At 63.0% G+C, this 15,023-nt stretch overlaps 1 protein-coding gene across 1 annotated transcript in view; it reads left to right on the top strand.

The window, feature by feature from the left end:
• LOC128849975 (ephrin type-B receptor 4-like) overlaps positions 1 to 15,023 on the top strand; it is a 33,429-nt gene that overhangs the window by 4,519 nt on the left and 13,887 nt on the right. The window contains exons 3-8 of the mRNA XM_054052735.1: positions 2,722 to 2,792; positions 4,120 to 5,695; positions 7,268 to 7,423; positions 10,294 to 10,671; positions 12,062 to 12,192; positions 13,340 to 13,505. Of these exons, the coding sequence (XP_053908710.1) occupies positions 2,722 to 2,792; positions 4,120 to 5,695; positions 7,268 to 7,423; positions 10,294 to 10,671; positions 12,062 to 12,192; positions 13,340 to 13,505 (2,478 nt within the window). The remainder of the gene's footprint in view (positions 1 to 2,721; positions 2,793 to 4,119; positions 5,696 to 7,267; positions 7,424 to 10,293; positions 10,672 to 12,061; positions 12,193 to 13,339; positions 13,506 to 15,023) is intronic.

Below are 15,023 nucleotides of genomic sequence, written 5' to 3'. Positions count from 1 at the left end.
GAGATCCCTCTGGGATGTGGGGCTGGGATCCCTCTGGATGTGGGGCTGGGATCCCTCTGGGTGTGGGGCTGAGATCCCTTTGGATGTGGGGCTGGGATCCCCTCGGGATGTGGGGCTGGGATCCCTCTGGGATGTGGGGCTGAGATCCCTCTGGGATGTGGGGCTGAGATCCCTCTGGGTGTGGGGCTGGGATCCCTCTGGGATGTGGGGCTGGGATCCCTCTGGGATGTGGGGCTGAGATGCCCCCGGGATGTGGGGCTGAGATCCCTCTGGGATGTGGGGCTGGGATCCCTCTGGGATGTGGGGCTGGGATCCCTCTGGGATGTGGGGCTGAGATGCCCGAGTCCCCCAACCCTTGTGGGTCGCTGTGAGGGGCAGGAGGGGATCTGTGGGTCGCTGTGGGAGCAGCGTGGGTCGCTATGGGGCAGCTGTGGGTCACTGTGGGGGCAGTGTGGTTTGCTATGGGGCAGTGTGGGTTGCTGTGGGTCGCTGTGGGGCAGCTGTGAATCACTTTGGGGGCAGTATGGGTCACTATGGGGCAGTGTGGGTCACTGTGGGGGCAGTGTGGTTTGCTATGGGGCAGTGTGGGTCACTGTGGGGGCAGTGTGGGTCTCTGTGGGTCGCTGTGGGGCAGCTGTGAATCACTTCGGGGGCAGTATGGGTCACTATGGGGCAGTGTGGGTCGCTGTGGGGGCAGTGTGGGTCACTGTGGGGGCAGTGTGGGTCACTGTGGGGGCAGTGTGGGTCGCTGTGGGGCAGCTGTGAATCACTTTGGGGGCAGCGTGGGTCACTATGGGGCAGCCGTGGGTCACTTTGGGGGCAGTGTGGGTGGCTATGGGGCAGCTGTTAATCACTTTGGGGGCAGTGTGGGTCGCTATGGGGCAGCTGTTAATCACTTTGGGGGCAGTGTGGGTCGCTATGGGGCAGCTGTGAATCACTTTGGGGGCAGTGTGGGTCACTGTGGGGGCAGTGTGGTTTGCTATGGGGCAGCATGGGTCGCTATGAGCAGCGTGCGTCACTGGGGGGGCAGTGTGGTTCGCTATGGGGCAGTGTGGGTCGCAGTGGGTCACTGTGGGGGCAGCGTGGGTCGCTGTGGGTCACCATGGGGCACCTGTGAATCACTTTGGGGGCAGCATGGGTCACTATGGGGCAGCTGTGGGTCACTTTGGGGGCAGTGTGGGTCGCTATGGGGCAGTGTGGGTCACTGTGGGGGCAGTGTGGTTCGCTATGGGGCAGCTGTGAATCACTTTGGGGGCAGTATGGGTCACTATGGGGCAGTGTGGGTCGCTGTGGGGGCAGTGTGGTTTGCTATGGGGCAGCTGTGAATCACTTTGGGGGCAGTATGGGTCACTATGGGGCAGTGTGGGTCACTGTGGGGGCAGTGTGGTTTGCTATGGGGCAGCTGTGAATCACTTTGGGGGCAGTATGGGTCACTATGGGGCAGTGTGGGTCGCTGTGGGGGCAGTGTGGTTTGCTATGGGGCAGCTGTGGGTCACTGTGGGGGCAGTGTGGTTTGCTATGGGGCAGTGTGGGTCTCTGTGGGTCGCTGTGGGGCAGCTGTGAATCACTTTGGGGGCAGTATGGGTCACTATGGGGCAGTGTGGGTCGCTGTGGGGGCACTGTGGGTCGCTATGGGGCAGCTGTGGGTCACTGTGGGGGCAGTGTGGTTTGCTATGGGGCAGTGTGGGTCGCTGTGGGTCGCTGTGGGGCAGCTGTGAATCACTTTGGGGGCAGTGTGGGTCAGTATGGGGCAGTGTGGGTCACTGTGGGGGCAGTATGGTTCGCTATGGGGCAGCTGAGAATCACTTTGGGGGCAGTGGGTTGCTATGGGGCAGTGTGGGTCACTGTGGGGGCAGTATGGTTCGCTATGGGGCAGCTGTGGGTCACTGTGGGGGCAGTGTGGTTTGCTATGGGGCAGTGTGGGTCACTGGGGGGGCAGTGTGGGTCGCTATGGGGCAGCTGTGAATCACTTTGGGGGCAGCGTGGGTCAGTATGGGGCAGTGTGGGTCACTGTGGGGGCAGTGTGGTTCGCTATGGGGCAGTGTGGGTCGCTGTGGGTCACTGTGGGGCAGCTGTGAATCACTTTGGGGGCAGCGTGGGTCAGTACGGGGCAGTGTGGGTCACTGTGGGGGCAGTGTGGGTCGCTGTGGGTCGCTGTGGGGCAGCTGAGAATCACTTTGGGGGCAGTGTGGGTTGCTATGGGGCAATGTGGGTCACTGTGGGGGCAGTGTGGTTTGCTATGGGGCAGTGTGGGTCACTGTGGGGGCAGTGTGGGTCGCTGTGGGTCACTGTGGGGCAGCTGTGAATCACTTTGGGGGCAGTGTGGGTCACTGTGGGGGCAGTATGGTTCGCTATGGGGCAGCTGAGAATCACTTTGGGGGCAGTGTGGGTCGCTATGGGGCAGTGTGGGTCACTGTGGGGGCAGTGTGGTTTGCTATGGGGCAGCATGGGTCGCTATGAGCAGCGTGCGTCACTGGGGGGGCAGTGTGGTTCGCTATGGGGCAGTGTGGGTCGCAGTGGGTCACTGTGGGGGCAGTGTGGGTCGCTGTGGGTCACCGTGGGGCACCTGTGAATCACTTTGGGGGCAGCATGGGTCACTATGGGGCAGCTGTGGGTCACTTTGGGGGCACTGTGGGTGGTTATGGGGCACTGTGGGTTGCTATGGGGCACTGTGGGTCGCTGTGGGGCAGCCGTGGGTCGCTATGGGTCACTGCCCCCCAGAGCTGGTGCTCGACACGCGGTTGGGAACCACAGACCTGGAGTGGACGGTGCACCCGCCCGGCGAGGGGCAGGTGGGACGGGGGGAGATGTGGGGAGATGTGGGGGGCACGGGGGGTGTGGGGAGATGTGGGGGGCACGGGGAGATGGGGGGAGATGTGGGGGGCACGGAGGGTGTGGGGAGATGTGGGGGGTGTGGGGGGCACGGGGGAATGTGGGGGGCACAGGGGGTGTGGGGAGATGTGGGGGGAGTGGGGAGATGTGGGGGGCACGGGGGGATGTGGGGGGCACAGGGGGTGTGGGAAGATGTGGGGGGCACGGGAGGATGTGGGGGGCAGGTGGGGATGTGGGGAGATGTGGGGGTGACATGGGGGGCACAGGGGAGTATGAGGGGAGCTGTGGGTGATGTGGGGCTCCCCCTTTGCCCCCTATTCCCCCCCTTTGCCCCCATTCCCCCCCTATTCCCCCCTATTCTTCCCCCTTTCCCCCCATTCCCCCCTTTACCCCCTATTTCTCCCCTTTTTACCCCCTATTTCCCCCCTTTCCCCCCTATTTCCCCCTTTTTCCCCCTATTTCTCCCCCTTTACCCCCTATTCCCCCCCTTTACCCCCATTTCTCCCCCTTTTCCCCCCTATTCCCCCCCTTTGCCCCCCATTCTCCCCCTTTGCTCCCTATTCTCCCCCTTTGCCCCCTATTTCTCCCCCTATTTCCCCCCTTTACCCCCTATTTCTCCCTTTTCCCCCCCATTCTCCCCCTTTGCCCCCTATTCCCCCCCTTTACCCCCATTTCTCCCCCTTTTCCCCCCTATTCCCCCCCTTTTCCCCCCATTCCCCCCCTTTGCTCCCTATTCTCCCCCTTTCCCCCCTATTTCTCCCCCTATTTCCCCCCTTTACCCCCTATTTCTCCCCCTTTTCCCCCCATTCCCCCCTTATCCCCTATTTCCCCCCTTTACCCCCTATTTCTCCCCCTTTCCCCCCATTCCCCCCCTTTGCCCCCCATTCCCCCCTTTGCCCCCTATTTCTCCCCCTATTTCCCCCCTTTACCCCCTATTCCCCCCCTTTGCCCCCTATTTCTCCCCCTATTTCCCCCCTTTACCCCCTATTTCCCCCCCTTTTCCCCCCTATTCCCCCCCTTTGCCCCCCATTCCCCCCTTTGCCCCCTATTTCTCCCCATATTTCCCCCCTTTCCCCCCTATTCCCCCCCTTTGCCCCCCATTCCCCCCCTTTGCCCCCTATTTCTCCCCCTATTTCCCCCCTTTACCCCCTATTCCCCCCCTTTGCCCCCCATTCCCCCCCTTTGCCCCCTATTTCTCCCCCTATTTCCCCCCTTTACCCCCTATTCCCCTCCTTTTCCCCCTCTTTCCCCCCCTTTTTGCCCCCCCCTTTTTTATCCCCCGGGCAGTGGGAGGAGCTGAGCGCGCGGGACGCGGAGCTTCAGGCGTCGGTTCGCACCTTCGAGGTTTGCTCTCCGCGCGGCCCCCCCGGGCCCCCCCAGAACAGTTGGCTGCGGTCGCCATGGCTGCCGCGCGGGGGGGCCGCGCACCTCTACGCCGAACTGCGCTTCACGCTGCTCGCCTGCGACGGGCTGCCCCCCAACCCGGCCCCACGGCAGCGGCGGCGGCGACGCAGGGGGGCTGCCCCACACCGGGGGGCCCTTAGCGACAGCCCCGGCAATGGTGATGCTCCCGGCGGTCGTCATGGCAACCGGGATGCCCTTAGCAACAGGAACAGCGATGGTGATGCTCCTGATGGTTGTCACGGCAACCGGGATGCCCTTAGCGACAGCCCTGGGAACGGCCATGATGCGCCTGGTGGTCGTCGTGGCAACCGGGATGCGCTTAGCAACAGGAACAGCAATGGTGATGCTCCCAGCAGTCGTCGTGGCAACCAGGATGCCCTTAGCAACAGCCCCAGCGACAGCCATGATGTTCCCGATGGTCGTCGTGGCAACCGGGATGCCCTTAGCAACAGCCCTGGCAACGGCCATGATGCTGCTGGTGGTCGTCATGGCAACCGGGATGCCCTTAGCGACAGGAGCAGCGATAGTGATGCTCCTGGTGGTTGTCCCGGCAACCGCGATGCCCTTAGCAACAGCCCCAGCACCAAGGATGCTTCAAGGGGTTGTCCCGGCAACGCGTTTGGTTCTGGAGATGCTCCTAAACGTCATCCCGGCAACCGCGATGCCCTCGACAACCACAACGCCTCCGTGGATCGTCATAGCAACCACGATGCCCTCAATAATCGCGATATTCTCCGCGGGCGCCGTGACGACAGACTCGGCAACAGCCGTAGCAACAACAGCATCCTTAGCAACAACCGTGAGGACCGCGTTTTCCTTAGCAACGCCGGCATCCGCCTTGGCAACGACGCTGATCCTCATAGCGGCGCCCTCAGCGACGCTCCCAACAACCCCGTTTTCCTTAGCAACGCCCTTAGCAACGCCAGCATCCTCATGGCCGCCCGCCGCCGCCGCCGCGCCGCGTCCCCGCGCCCGTGCAAAGAAACCTTCAACGTCTTCTACCTGGAAGCCGACGCCGATACGGCGACGGCGCGGAGCCCGGCTTGGCTGGAGAACCCTTACGTTAAGGTAGACACGGTGGCCGCCGAACACCTCTCTCGCCGCGGCTCTGCCGCGCGTCCCGCCGGCCGCGTTAACCGTAAGACGCTCCGTTTGGGCCCGTTACGCCGCGCCGGCCTTTATTTGGCCCTTCAAGATTTGGGCGCTTGTATGGCGTTACTTTCCGTTCGCGTTTACTTCCATCGTTGCCCGGAGGTGACGGCGCGTCTGGCGCGTTTTCCGGCCACCATCCCGCGGGAATTAGTGGCCGCCGTGCCCGGACGGTGCTTGGACGGAGCCGTACCGGCCGGTTCCACCGTTCCCGTTATGTATTGCCGCGAAGATGGGAGGTGGGCAGAGCCCCCGGCCCAGGGCTGCGTCTGCGCCGCCGGCCACGAGCCCCACGGCGACGGCTGCCGGCGTGAGTGCGGAACGGGGCGCTTCGGGGGGGGGGGGATATGGGGGGGATTTAGGGGGTTGGGGGGGATTGGGAGGGGTCCAGGGGGGGTTGGGGGGATCAATGGGGGGGATTTAGGCGGTTGGGGGGGGGCTTGGGAGGGGATATGGGGGGTTTTAGGGGTTTGGGGGGGGCTTGGGAGGGGATATGGGGGGATTTAGGGGGTTTGGGGGGGCTTGGGAGGGGATATGGGGGGATATGGGGGGGAATTATGGGTTTGGGGGGGCTTGGGAGGGGGGTTTGGGGGGTTTTGCGGGGAGATATGGGGGGGATTTAGGGGTTTAGGGGGGCTTGGGAGGGGATATGGGGGGGGATTTAGGGGTTTTGGGGGCTTGGGTGGGGGTTTAGGGGGGAGTTGGGGGGTCCTGGGTGGATCTGAGGGGGATTTAGGGGTATGGGGGGGCTTGGGAGGGCGGGTTGGGGGTGATTTAGGGGGTTTGGGGGGGTTTGGGAGGGGATATGGGGGGATTTAGGGGGTTTGGGGGGGCTTGGGAGGGGATATGGGGGATATGGGGGGGAATTATGGGTTTGGGGGGGGTTTGGGGGGCTTTGCGGGGAGATATGGGGGGAGATATGGGGGGGATTTAGGGGTTTAGGGGGGCTTGGTAGGGGATATGGGGGGGATTTAGGGGTTTGGGGGGCTTGGGAGGGGATATGGGGGTATTTAGGGGTTTGGGGGGCTTGGGAGGGGATATGAGGGGGAATTATGGGTTTTGGGGGGCTTGGGAGGGGGGTTTGGGGGGCTTTGCGGGGAGATATGGGGGGGATTTAGGGGTTTAGGGGGGCTTGGTAGGGGATATAGGGGGGATTTAGGGGTTTGGGGGGCTTGGGAGGGGGTTTAGGGGGGAGTTGGGGGGTCGTGGGTGGATCTGAGGGGGATTTAGGGGTATGGGGAGGGCTTGGGAGGGGGGGTTGGGGGGGATTTAGGGGGTTTGGGGGGGCTTGGGAGGGGATATGGGGGGGATATGGGGGGGATTTAGGGGTTGGGGGGCTTGGGAGGGGATATGGGGGGATTTAGGGGGTGGGGGGGGCTTGGGAGGGGATATGGAGGGGATTTAGGGAATTGGGGGGACTTGGAAGGGGTCCGGGGGGGGGTGTTGAGGGTGATATGGGGGGGGATTTAGGGGTTTTGGGGGGCTTGGGAGGGGATATGGGGGGGATTTAGAGGTGGGGGGCCTTGGGAGGGGAGTTTGGGGGGAGATATGAGGGGGATTTAGGGGTTTGGGAGGGGGTTTGGGGGATAAGGGGGGGATTTGGGGGGTTCTGGGTGGATGTGAGGGGGATACGGGGGGGATTTAGGGGTTTGGGGGGGCTTGGGAGGGGGGTTGGGGGAGTTTGAGGGGGCTTGGGAGGGGATATGGGGGGGTAAGGAGGGATTTAGGGGTTTGGGGGGGGCTTGGGTGGGGGCTTGGGTGGGGGCTTGGGGGGGATTTGGGGGGTTCTGGGTGGATCTGAGGGGGATATGGGGGGGATTTAGGGGGTCTCGCGGGGGTCTGGATTTGGGGGTTCCTCGCTGAACCCCTCTTCCCCCCCCAGCGTGTCCCCCCGAGACATTCAAGGCGGGTCCGGGCCCGGGGGGCTGCGAGCGGTGCCCCCCCCTGAGCCGCGCCCCCTCCCCCGGGGCGGCCGCGTGCGCGTGTCGGGGCGGAGCCTTCCGCGGGGGCGGGGACGGACCGCACCAGCCCTGCTGGGGTGAGACAGGGGGCTGTGGGGCGGCTATGGGGCAGCTATGGGGCAGGGGGACCGCACCAGCCCTGCTGGGGTGAGACAGGGGGCTGTGGGGCGGCTATGGGGCAGCTATGGGGCAGAGGGACCGCACCAGCCCTGCTGGGGTGAGACAGGGGGCTGTGGGGCGGCTATGGGGCAGCTATGGGGCAGGGGGACCGCACCAGCCCTGCTGGGGTGAGACAGGGGGGTGTGGGGCGGCTATGGGGCAGCTATGGGGCAGGGGGACCGCACCAGCCCTGCTGGGGTGAGACAGGGGGCTGTGGGGCGGCTATGGGGCAGCTATGGGGCAGAGGGACCGCACCAGCCCTGCTGGGGTGAGAGAGGGGGCTGTGGGGCGGCTATGGGGCAGCTATGGGGCAGGGGGACCGCACCAGCCCTGCTGGGGTGAGACAGGGGGCTGTGGGGCGGCTATGGGGCAGCTATGGGGCAGAGGGACCGCACCAGCCCTGCTGGGGTGAGACAGGGGCTGTGGGGCGGCTATGGGGCAGCTATGGGGCAGAGGGACCGCACCAGCCCTGCTGGGGTGAGACAGGGGGCTGTGGGGCGGCTATGGGGCAGCTATGGGGCAGAGGGACCGCACCAGCCCTGCTGGGGTGAGACAGGGGGCTGTGGGGCGGCTATGGGGCAGCTATGGGGCAGGGGGACCGCACCAGCCCTGCTGGGGTGAGACAGGGGGCTGTGGGGCGGCTATGGGGCAGCTATGGGGCAGGGGGACCGCACCAGCCCTGCTGGGGTGAGACAGGGGGGTGTGGGGCGGCTATGGGGCAGCTATGGGGCAGGGGGACCGCACCAGCCCTGCTGGGGTGAGACAGGGGGCTGTGGGGCGGCTATGGGGCAGCTATGGGGCAGGGGGACCGCACCAGCCCTGCTGGGGTGAGACAGGGGGGCTGTGGGGCGGCTATGGGGCGGCTATGGGGCAGGGGGACCGCACCAGCCCTGCTGGGGTGAGACAGGGGGCTGTGGGGCGGCTATGGGGCAGCTATGGGGCAGAGGGACCGCACCAGCCCTGCTGGGGTGAGACAGGGGGCTGTGGGGCGGCTATGGGGCAGCTATGGGGCAGGGGGACCGCACCAGCCCTGCTGGGGTGAGACAGGGGGCTGTGGGGCGGCTATGGGGCGGCTATGGGGCAGTACTGACACCACCCCCCCATAAGTGCCCCCCCATGCATGCCCTCTCCATTACTGCCCCCCCCATAGGTTCCACCCCCATTACTGCCCCCCCATAAGTTCCCCCCCATTACTGCCCCCCCATAAGTTCCACCCCCATTACTGCCCCCCCATAAGTTCCACCCCCATTACTGCCCCCCCATAAGTTCCACCCCCATTACTGCTCCCCCCAAGTTCCACCCCCATTACTGCCCCCCCATAAGTTCCACCCCCCCATAAGTTCCCCCCCATTACTGCCCCCCCATAAGTTCCACCCCCCCATAAGTTCCCCCCATTACTGCCCCCCCATAAGTTCCACCCCCCCATAAGTTCCGCCCCCCATTACTGCCCCCCCCAAGTTCCCCCCCCCATTACTGCCCCCCATAAGTTCCACCCCCATTACTGCCCCCCCATAAGTTAACCCCCCATTACTGCCCCCCCATAAGTTCCCCCCCATTACTGCCCCCCATAAGTTCCACCCCCCCATAAGTTCCCCCCCATTACTGCCCCCCTAAGTTCCACCCCCCATAAGTTCCACCCCCCGTTACTCCCCCCTCAAAGTTCTGCCCCCCATTACTGCCCCCCCCATAGTTCCACCCCCCCATAAGTTCCCCCCCATTACTGCCCCCCCATAGGTTCCACCCCCCATTACTGCCCCCCATAAGTCCCCCCCATTACTGCCCCCCCATAAGTTCCCCCCCCATTACTGCCCCCCCATAAGTTCCCCCCCCATTACTGCCCCCCCATAACTTCCACCCCCATTACTGCCCCCCCATAAGTTCCCCCCCATTACTGCCCCCCCCAAGTTCCCCCCCCATTACTGCCCCCCCATAAGTCCCCCCCCATTACTGCCCCCCCAAGTTCCCCCCCCATTACTGCCCCCCCCGTAAGTTCCACCCCCCATTACTGCCCCCCATAAGTTCCACCCCCCATAAGTTCCCCCCCCATTACTGCCCCCCCCATAAGTCCCCCCCCATTACTGCCCCCCCATAAGTTCCACCCCTATTACTGCCCCCCCGTAAGTTCCACCCCCCATAAGTTCCACCCCCATTACTGCCCCCCCCTAAGTTCCCCCCCATTACTGCCCCCCCATAAGTTCCCCCCCATTACTGCCCCCCCATAAGTTCCCCCCCCATTACTGCCCCCCCCATAAGTTCCGCCCCCCATTACTGCCCCCCCATAAGTTCCACCCCCATTACTGCTCCCCCATAACTTCCACCCCCATTACTGCCCCCCCATAAGTTCCCCCCCCATTACTGCCCCCCCCAAGTTCCGCCCCCATTATTGCCCCCCCATAACTTCCACCCCCATTACTGCCCCCCCATAAGTTCCGCCCCCCTTTACTGCCCCCCCATAAGTTCCCCCCCATTACTTCCCCCACATAAGTTCCACCCTTCCATAAGTTCCACCCCCATTACTGCCCCCCCATAAGTTAACCCCCCATTACTGCCGCCCCATAAGTTCCCCCCCATTACTGCCCCCCATAAGTTCCCCCCCATTACTGCCCCCCCATAAGTTCCACCCCCCCATAAGTTCCCCCCCATTACTGCCCCCCCCTAAGTTCCACCCCCCATTACTGCCCCCCCCATAAGTTCCCCCCCATTACTGCCCCCCATAATTTCCACTCCCCATTACTCCCCCCCTAAGTCCCCCCCCCCGTTCCTGACCCCCCCCCGTGTCCCCCCTCAGCGCCCCCCTCTGCTCCCCGCGCTCCGATGGCGTCTCTGAACGGTTCGGTGCTGCTGTTGGAATGGAGTCCCCCCCGGGAGGGCGGCGATCGCCCCGATCTCCGTTACACCGTTTGGTGCCGCGCGTGTCCCTCGCGGGGAAACACCGGCGCCGATGGCGGCTCCGAAGGCTCCGAAGGCTCCGAAGGCTCCTGCGCTCCCTGTTCCCATCTCGCTTTCCATCCCGGATCAACGGCGCTGCGCGAACCCCGAGTTACCGTTACCGGAATGGGTCCCCGCGTTACCTACGGCTTCAGAATCAGCGCTCGATCCGGGGTGTCCCCCCCGGGAACCCCCGAACCCCAAAGTCAAGAGATCAACGTCAGCGTCTCGGCCGGTGGTGAGGGGACCCCAAAAAATGGGGAGGGGACCCTTAAAATTGGGATAGGGACCCCAAAAAATGGGGAGGGGACACCGAAGAATGGGACAGGGACCCCAAAAAATGGGGAGGGGACCCCGAAAAATGGGATAGGGACCCCAAAAAATGGGGAGAGGACCCCCAAAAATGGGGAGGGGACACCAAAATTGGGACAGGGACCCCCAAAATTGGGATAGGGACCCCAAAAAATGGGAGGGGACACCGAAAAATGGGGAGGGGACCCCAAAAAATGGGACGGGGACCCCAAAATTGGGATAGGGACCCCAAAAAATGGGGAGGGGACCCCAAAATTGGGATAGGGACCCCGAAAAATGGGGAGGGGACCCCGAAAAGTGGGATAGGGACCCCAAAAAATGGGGAGGGGACCCTCAAAATTGGGATAGGGACCCCAAAAAATGGGGAGGGGACACCGAAGAATGGGACAGGGACCCCAAAAAATGGAGAGGGGACCCCAAAAAATGGAGAGGGGGACCCCGAAAAATGGGATAGGGACCCCAAAATTGGGATAGGGACCCCGAAAATGGGGAGGGGACACCGGAAAATGGGGAGGGGACACCGAAAAATGGGGAGGGGGCACTGAAAAATGGGGAGGGGACCCCGAAAATGGGGAGGGGGCACAGAAAAATGGGAGGGGACCCCAAAAAATGGGGAGGGGACCCCGAAAAATGGGAGGGGACCCCAAAAAATGGGGAGGGGACCCTGAAAAATGGGGAGGGGACCCCGAAAAATGGGGAGGGGACCCCGAAAAATGGGAGGGGACACCGAAAAATGGGGAGGGGACACCGAAAAATGGGGAGGGGGCACCGAAAAATGGGGAGGGGACCCCGAAAATGGGGAGGGGACACCGAAAATGGGGAGGGGGCACCGAAAAAGGGGAGGGGACCCCGAAAAATGGGGAGGGGACCCCGAAAATGGGGAGGGGACCCCGAAAAATGGGGAGGGGACACCGGAAATGGGAGGGGACACTGAAAAGTGGGGAGGGGGCACCGAAAAATGGGGAGGGGACCCCAAAACTGGGATAGGGACCTCCAAAACCAGGGAGGGGACCCCCCAAACAGGGACAGGAACCCCCAAACTAGGACAGGGACTCCCCAAACCCCCACCTTCTGCCCCCAAACCAGGACAGGGACCCCCAAACCAGGACAGGGACCCCCAAACCAGGACAGGGACCCCCCAAACTCCCACCTTGTACCCCCAAACCAGGACAGGGACCCCCAAATCAGGACAGAGACCCCCCCAAACTCCCACCTTGTACCCCCAAACCAGGACAGGGACCCCCCCCCAACCCAGCACAGGGCTCCTTGCACCCCCAAAACCAACCTGGGACCCCTAAAGCCGTGTGTCCCTGCAGTGCCGCTGCCGGTGTCGGATGTGGTGCGAATCGGGGGGTCCCCAACGGGGGTGACATTGGCGTGGCCAACGCCCCCCCCCGCCCCCCCCGGGGGTCCCATCCTCGACTACGAAGTCAAATACTATGAGAAGGTAACGAGGGGGGCGATTTGGGGGTGTCTTGGGGGGGCATTTTGGGGGGCATCCAGAGGGGTCGGGGAGGATCTGGGTGGCACTGGGGGTCCTTTTGGGGGGGCTTTGGGGGATCCTGGGACGTTGGGAAGGTCCTGAGGGGCATTTTGGGGGGCACTGGGGGGGTCCCAGGGACATTTGGGGTGTTTGGGGGGGTCCTGGGGGGCATTTTGGGGGGCACTGCGGGGGTCGCAGGGACATTTGGGGTGTTTGGGGGGGTCTTGGGGGGCACTGGGGGGGTGCCAGGGATATTTGGGGTGTTTGGGGGGGGTCCTGGGGTGTTTGGGGGGGCACTGTGGGGGTCGCAGGGACATTTGGGGTGTTTGGGGGGTCCTGAGGGGCATTTTGGGGGGCACTGGGGGGTCCCAGCGACATTTAGGGTGTTTGGGGGGGTCCTGGGGGGCATTTTGGGGGGCACTGGGGGGGTCCTAGGGACATTTGGGGTGTTTGGGGGGGTCTTGGGGGGCACTGGGGGGGTCCCAGAGACATTTAGGGTGTTTGGGGGGGTCCTGAAGGGCTCCCAGGGACATTTGGGGTGTTTGGGGGGGTCCTGGGGGGCATTTTGGGGGGCACTGGGGGGGTCCCAGGGACATTTGGGGTGTTTGGGGGGGTCTTGGGGGGCACTGGGGGGGTCCCAGCAACGTTTGGGGGGGCCCTGGGGGGCATTTTGGGGGGCACTGAGGGGTCCCAGGGACGTTTGGGGGGTTTGGGGGGGTCTTGGGGGGCACTGGGGGGGTCCCAGCGACATTTGGGGTGTTTGGGGGGGTCCTGAAGGGCTCCCAGCGACATTTGGGGTGTTTGTGGGGGGGCCCTGGGGGGCATTTTGGGGGGCACTGGGGGGGTCCTAGGGACATTTGGGGTGTTTGGGGGGGTCTTGGGGGGCACTGGGGGGGTCACAGAGACATTTGGGGTGTTTGGGGGGGTCCTGAGGGGCATTTTGGGGGGCACTGGGGGGTCCCAGAGACATTTGGGGTGTTTGGGGGGGTCTTGGGGGGGCATTTTGGGGGGTCCTGAGGTTTGATTGTGGGGCTATTTTGGGGGGGGGGAGGAACTGAGTGGGGGCATTTTTGGGGGTGCCCTGGATTTTGGGGGTCACTGAGTGCCGCAGGTGGGGGGCGGCGAGGGTCCCCCCATCTTCCTGAAGGTGCCGGGGGCGCGGGCGGAACTTGGGGGGCTGCGTCGGGGGGGCCTCTACGGGGTGCGGGTGCGCGCCCGCTCCGACGCCGGCTACGGAGACTTCGGCCCCGAGACCGCCGTCAGCGCCCCCGGCAGCGGTGAGACCCCCCAAAAACACCCCAAAATCCGCTCTGCACCCCAAAATCCCCCTACGCCTGCTCTGCACCCCAAAAAGCACCCCAAAACACCTCAAAAACACCCCCAAACCTGCTCTGCACCCCAAAAACTACCCCAAACCACCCCAAAACCACCCCAAAAACACCCCAAAATCCTCTCTGCACCCCAAAATCCCCCCAACACCTGCTCTGCACCCCAAAAAGCACCCCAAAACACCTCAAAAACACCCCCAAATCCTCTTTGCACCCCAAAAACTACCCCAAACCACCCCAAAACCACCCCAAAATCCTCTCTGCACCCCAAAAACTACCCCAAAACCACCCCCAAATCCTTTCTGCACCCCAAAAACTACCCCAAACCACCCCAAAAAACACCCCAAAAACACCCCAAAATCCTCTCTGCACCCCAAAATCCCCCCAACGCCTGCTCTGCACCCCAAAAAGCACCCCAAAACACCTCAAAAACACCCCCAAACCTGCTCTGCACCCCAAAAACTACCCCAAACCACCCCAAAACCACCCCAAAACCACCCCAAAATCCTCTCTGCACCCCAAAATCCCCCCAACACCTGCTCTGCACCCCAAAAAGTACCCCAAAACACCTCAATAACACCCCCAAATCCTCTCTGCACCCCAAAAACACCCCAAAACCACCCTAAAACTCCCCACAATCCTCTCTGCACCCCAAAAACCCCCCAAAAACACCCCAAAATCCTCTCTGCACCCCAAAAACTATCCCAAAATCCCCCCAAACCTGCTCTGCACCCCAAAAAGCACCCCAAAACACCTCAAAACCACCCCAAAATCCTCTTTGCACCCCAAAAACACCCCAAAACCACCCTAAAACTCCCCACAATCCTCTCTGCACCCCAAAAACACCCCAAAACCACCCCAAAAAACACCCCAAAAACACCCCAAAATCCGCTCTGCACCCCAAAATCCCCCCGACGCCTGCTCTGCACCCCAAAAAGCACCCCAAAACACCTCAAAAACACCCCCAAATCCGCTCTGCACCCAAAAACTACCCTAAACCACCCTAAAAACACCCCAAAAACACCCCAAAATCCTCTCTGCACCCCAAAAACCACCCCAAAACACCTCAAAAACACCCCAAAACCCTCTTTGCACCCCAAAAACACCCCAAAACCACCCTAAAACTCCCCACAATCCTCTCTGCACCCCAAAAACACCCCAAAACCACCCCAAAAAACACCCCAAAAACACCCCAAAATCCTCTCTGCACCCCAAAATCCCCCCAACGCCTGCTCTGCCCCCCAAAAAGTACCCCAAAACACCTCAAAACACCCCCAAATCCTCTCTGCACCCCAAAAACTACCCCAAACCACCCCAAAAAACACCCCAAAACCACCCCAAAATCCTCTCTGCACCCCAAAACCCCCCCAAAACCACCCCAAAATCCTCTCTGCACCCCAAAATCCCCCCAACGCCTGCTCTGCACCCCAAAAACCACCTCAAAACACCCCAAAACCCTCTCTGCAC

Source organism: Cuculus canorus, chromosome 36 (genome assembly GCF_017976375.1).
Source record: "Cuculus canorus isolate bCucCan1 chromosome 36, bCucCan1.pri, whole genome shotgun sequence".
NCBI lineage: Eukaryota > Metazoa > Chordata > Aves > Cuculiformes > Cuculidae > Cuculus > Cuculus canorus.
The sequence above is the reverse complement of the archived record's forward strand: the minus strand, read 5'-3'. Positions and strand labels throughout refer to the sequence as shown.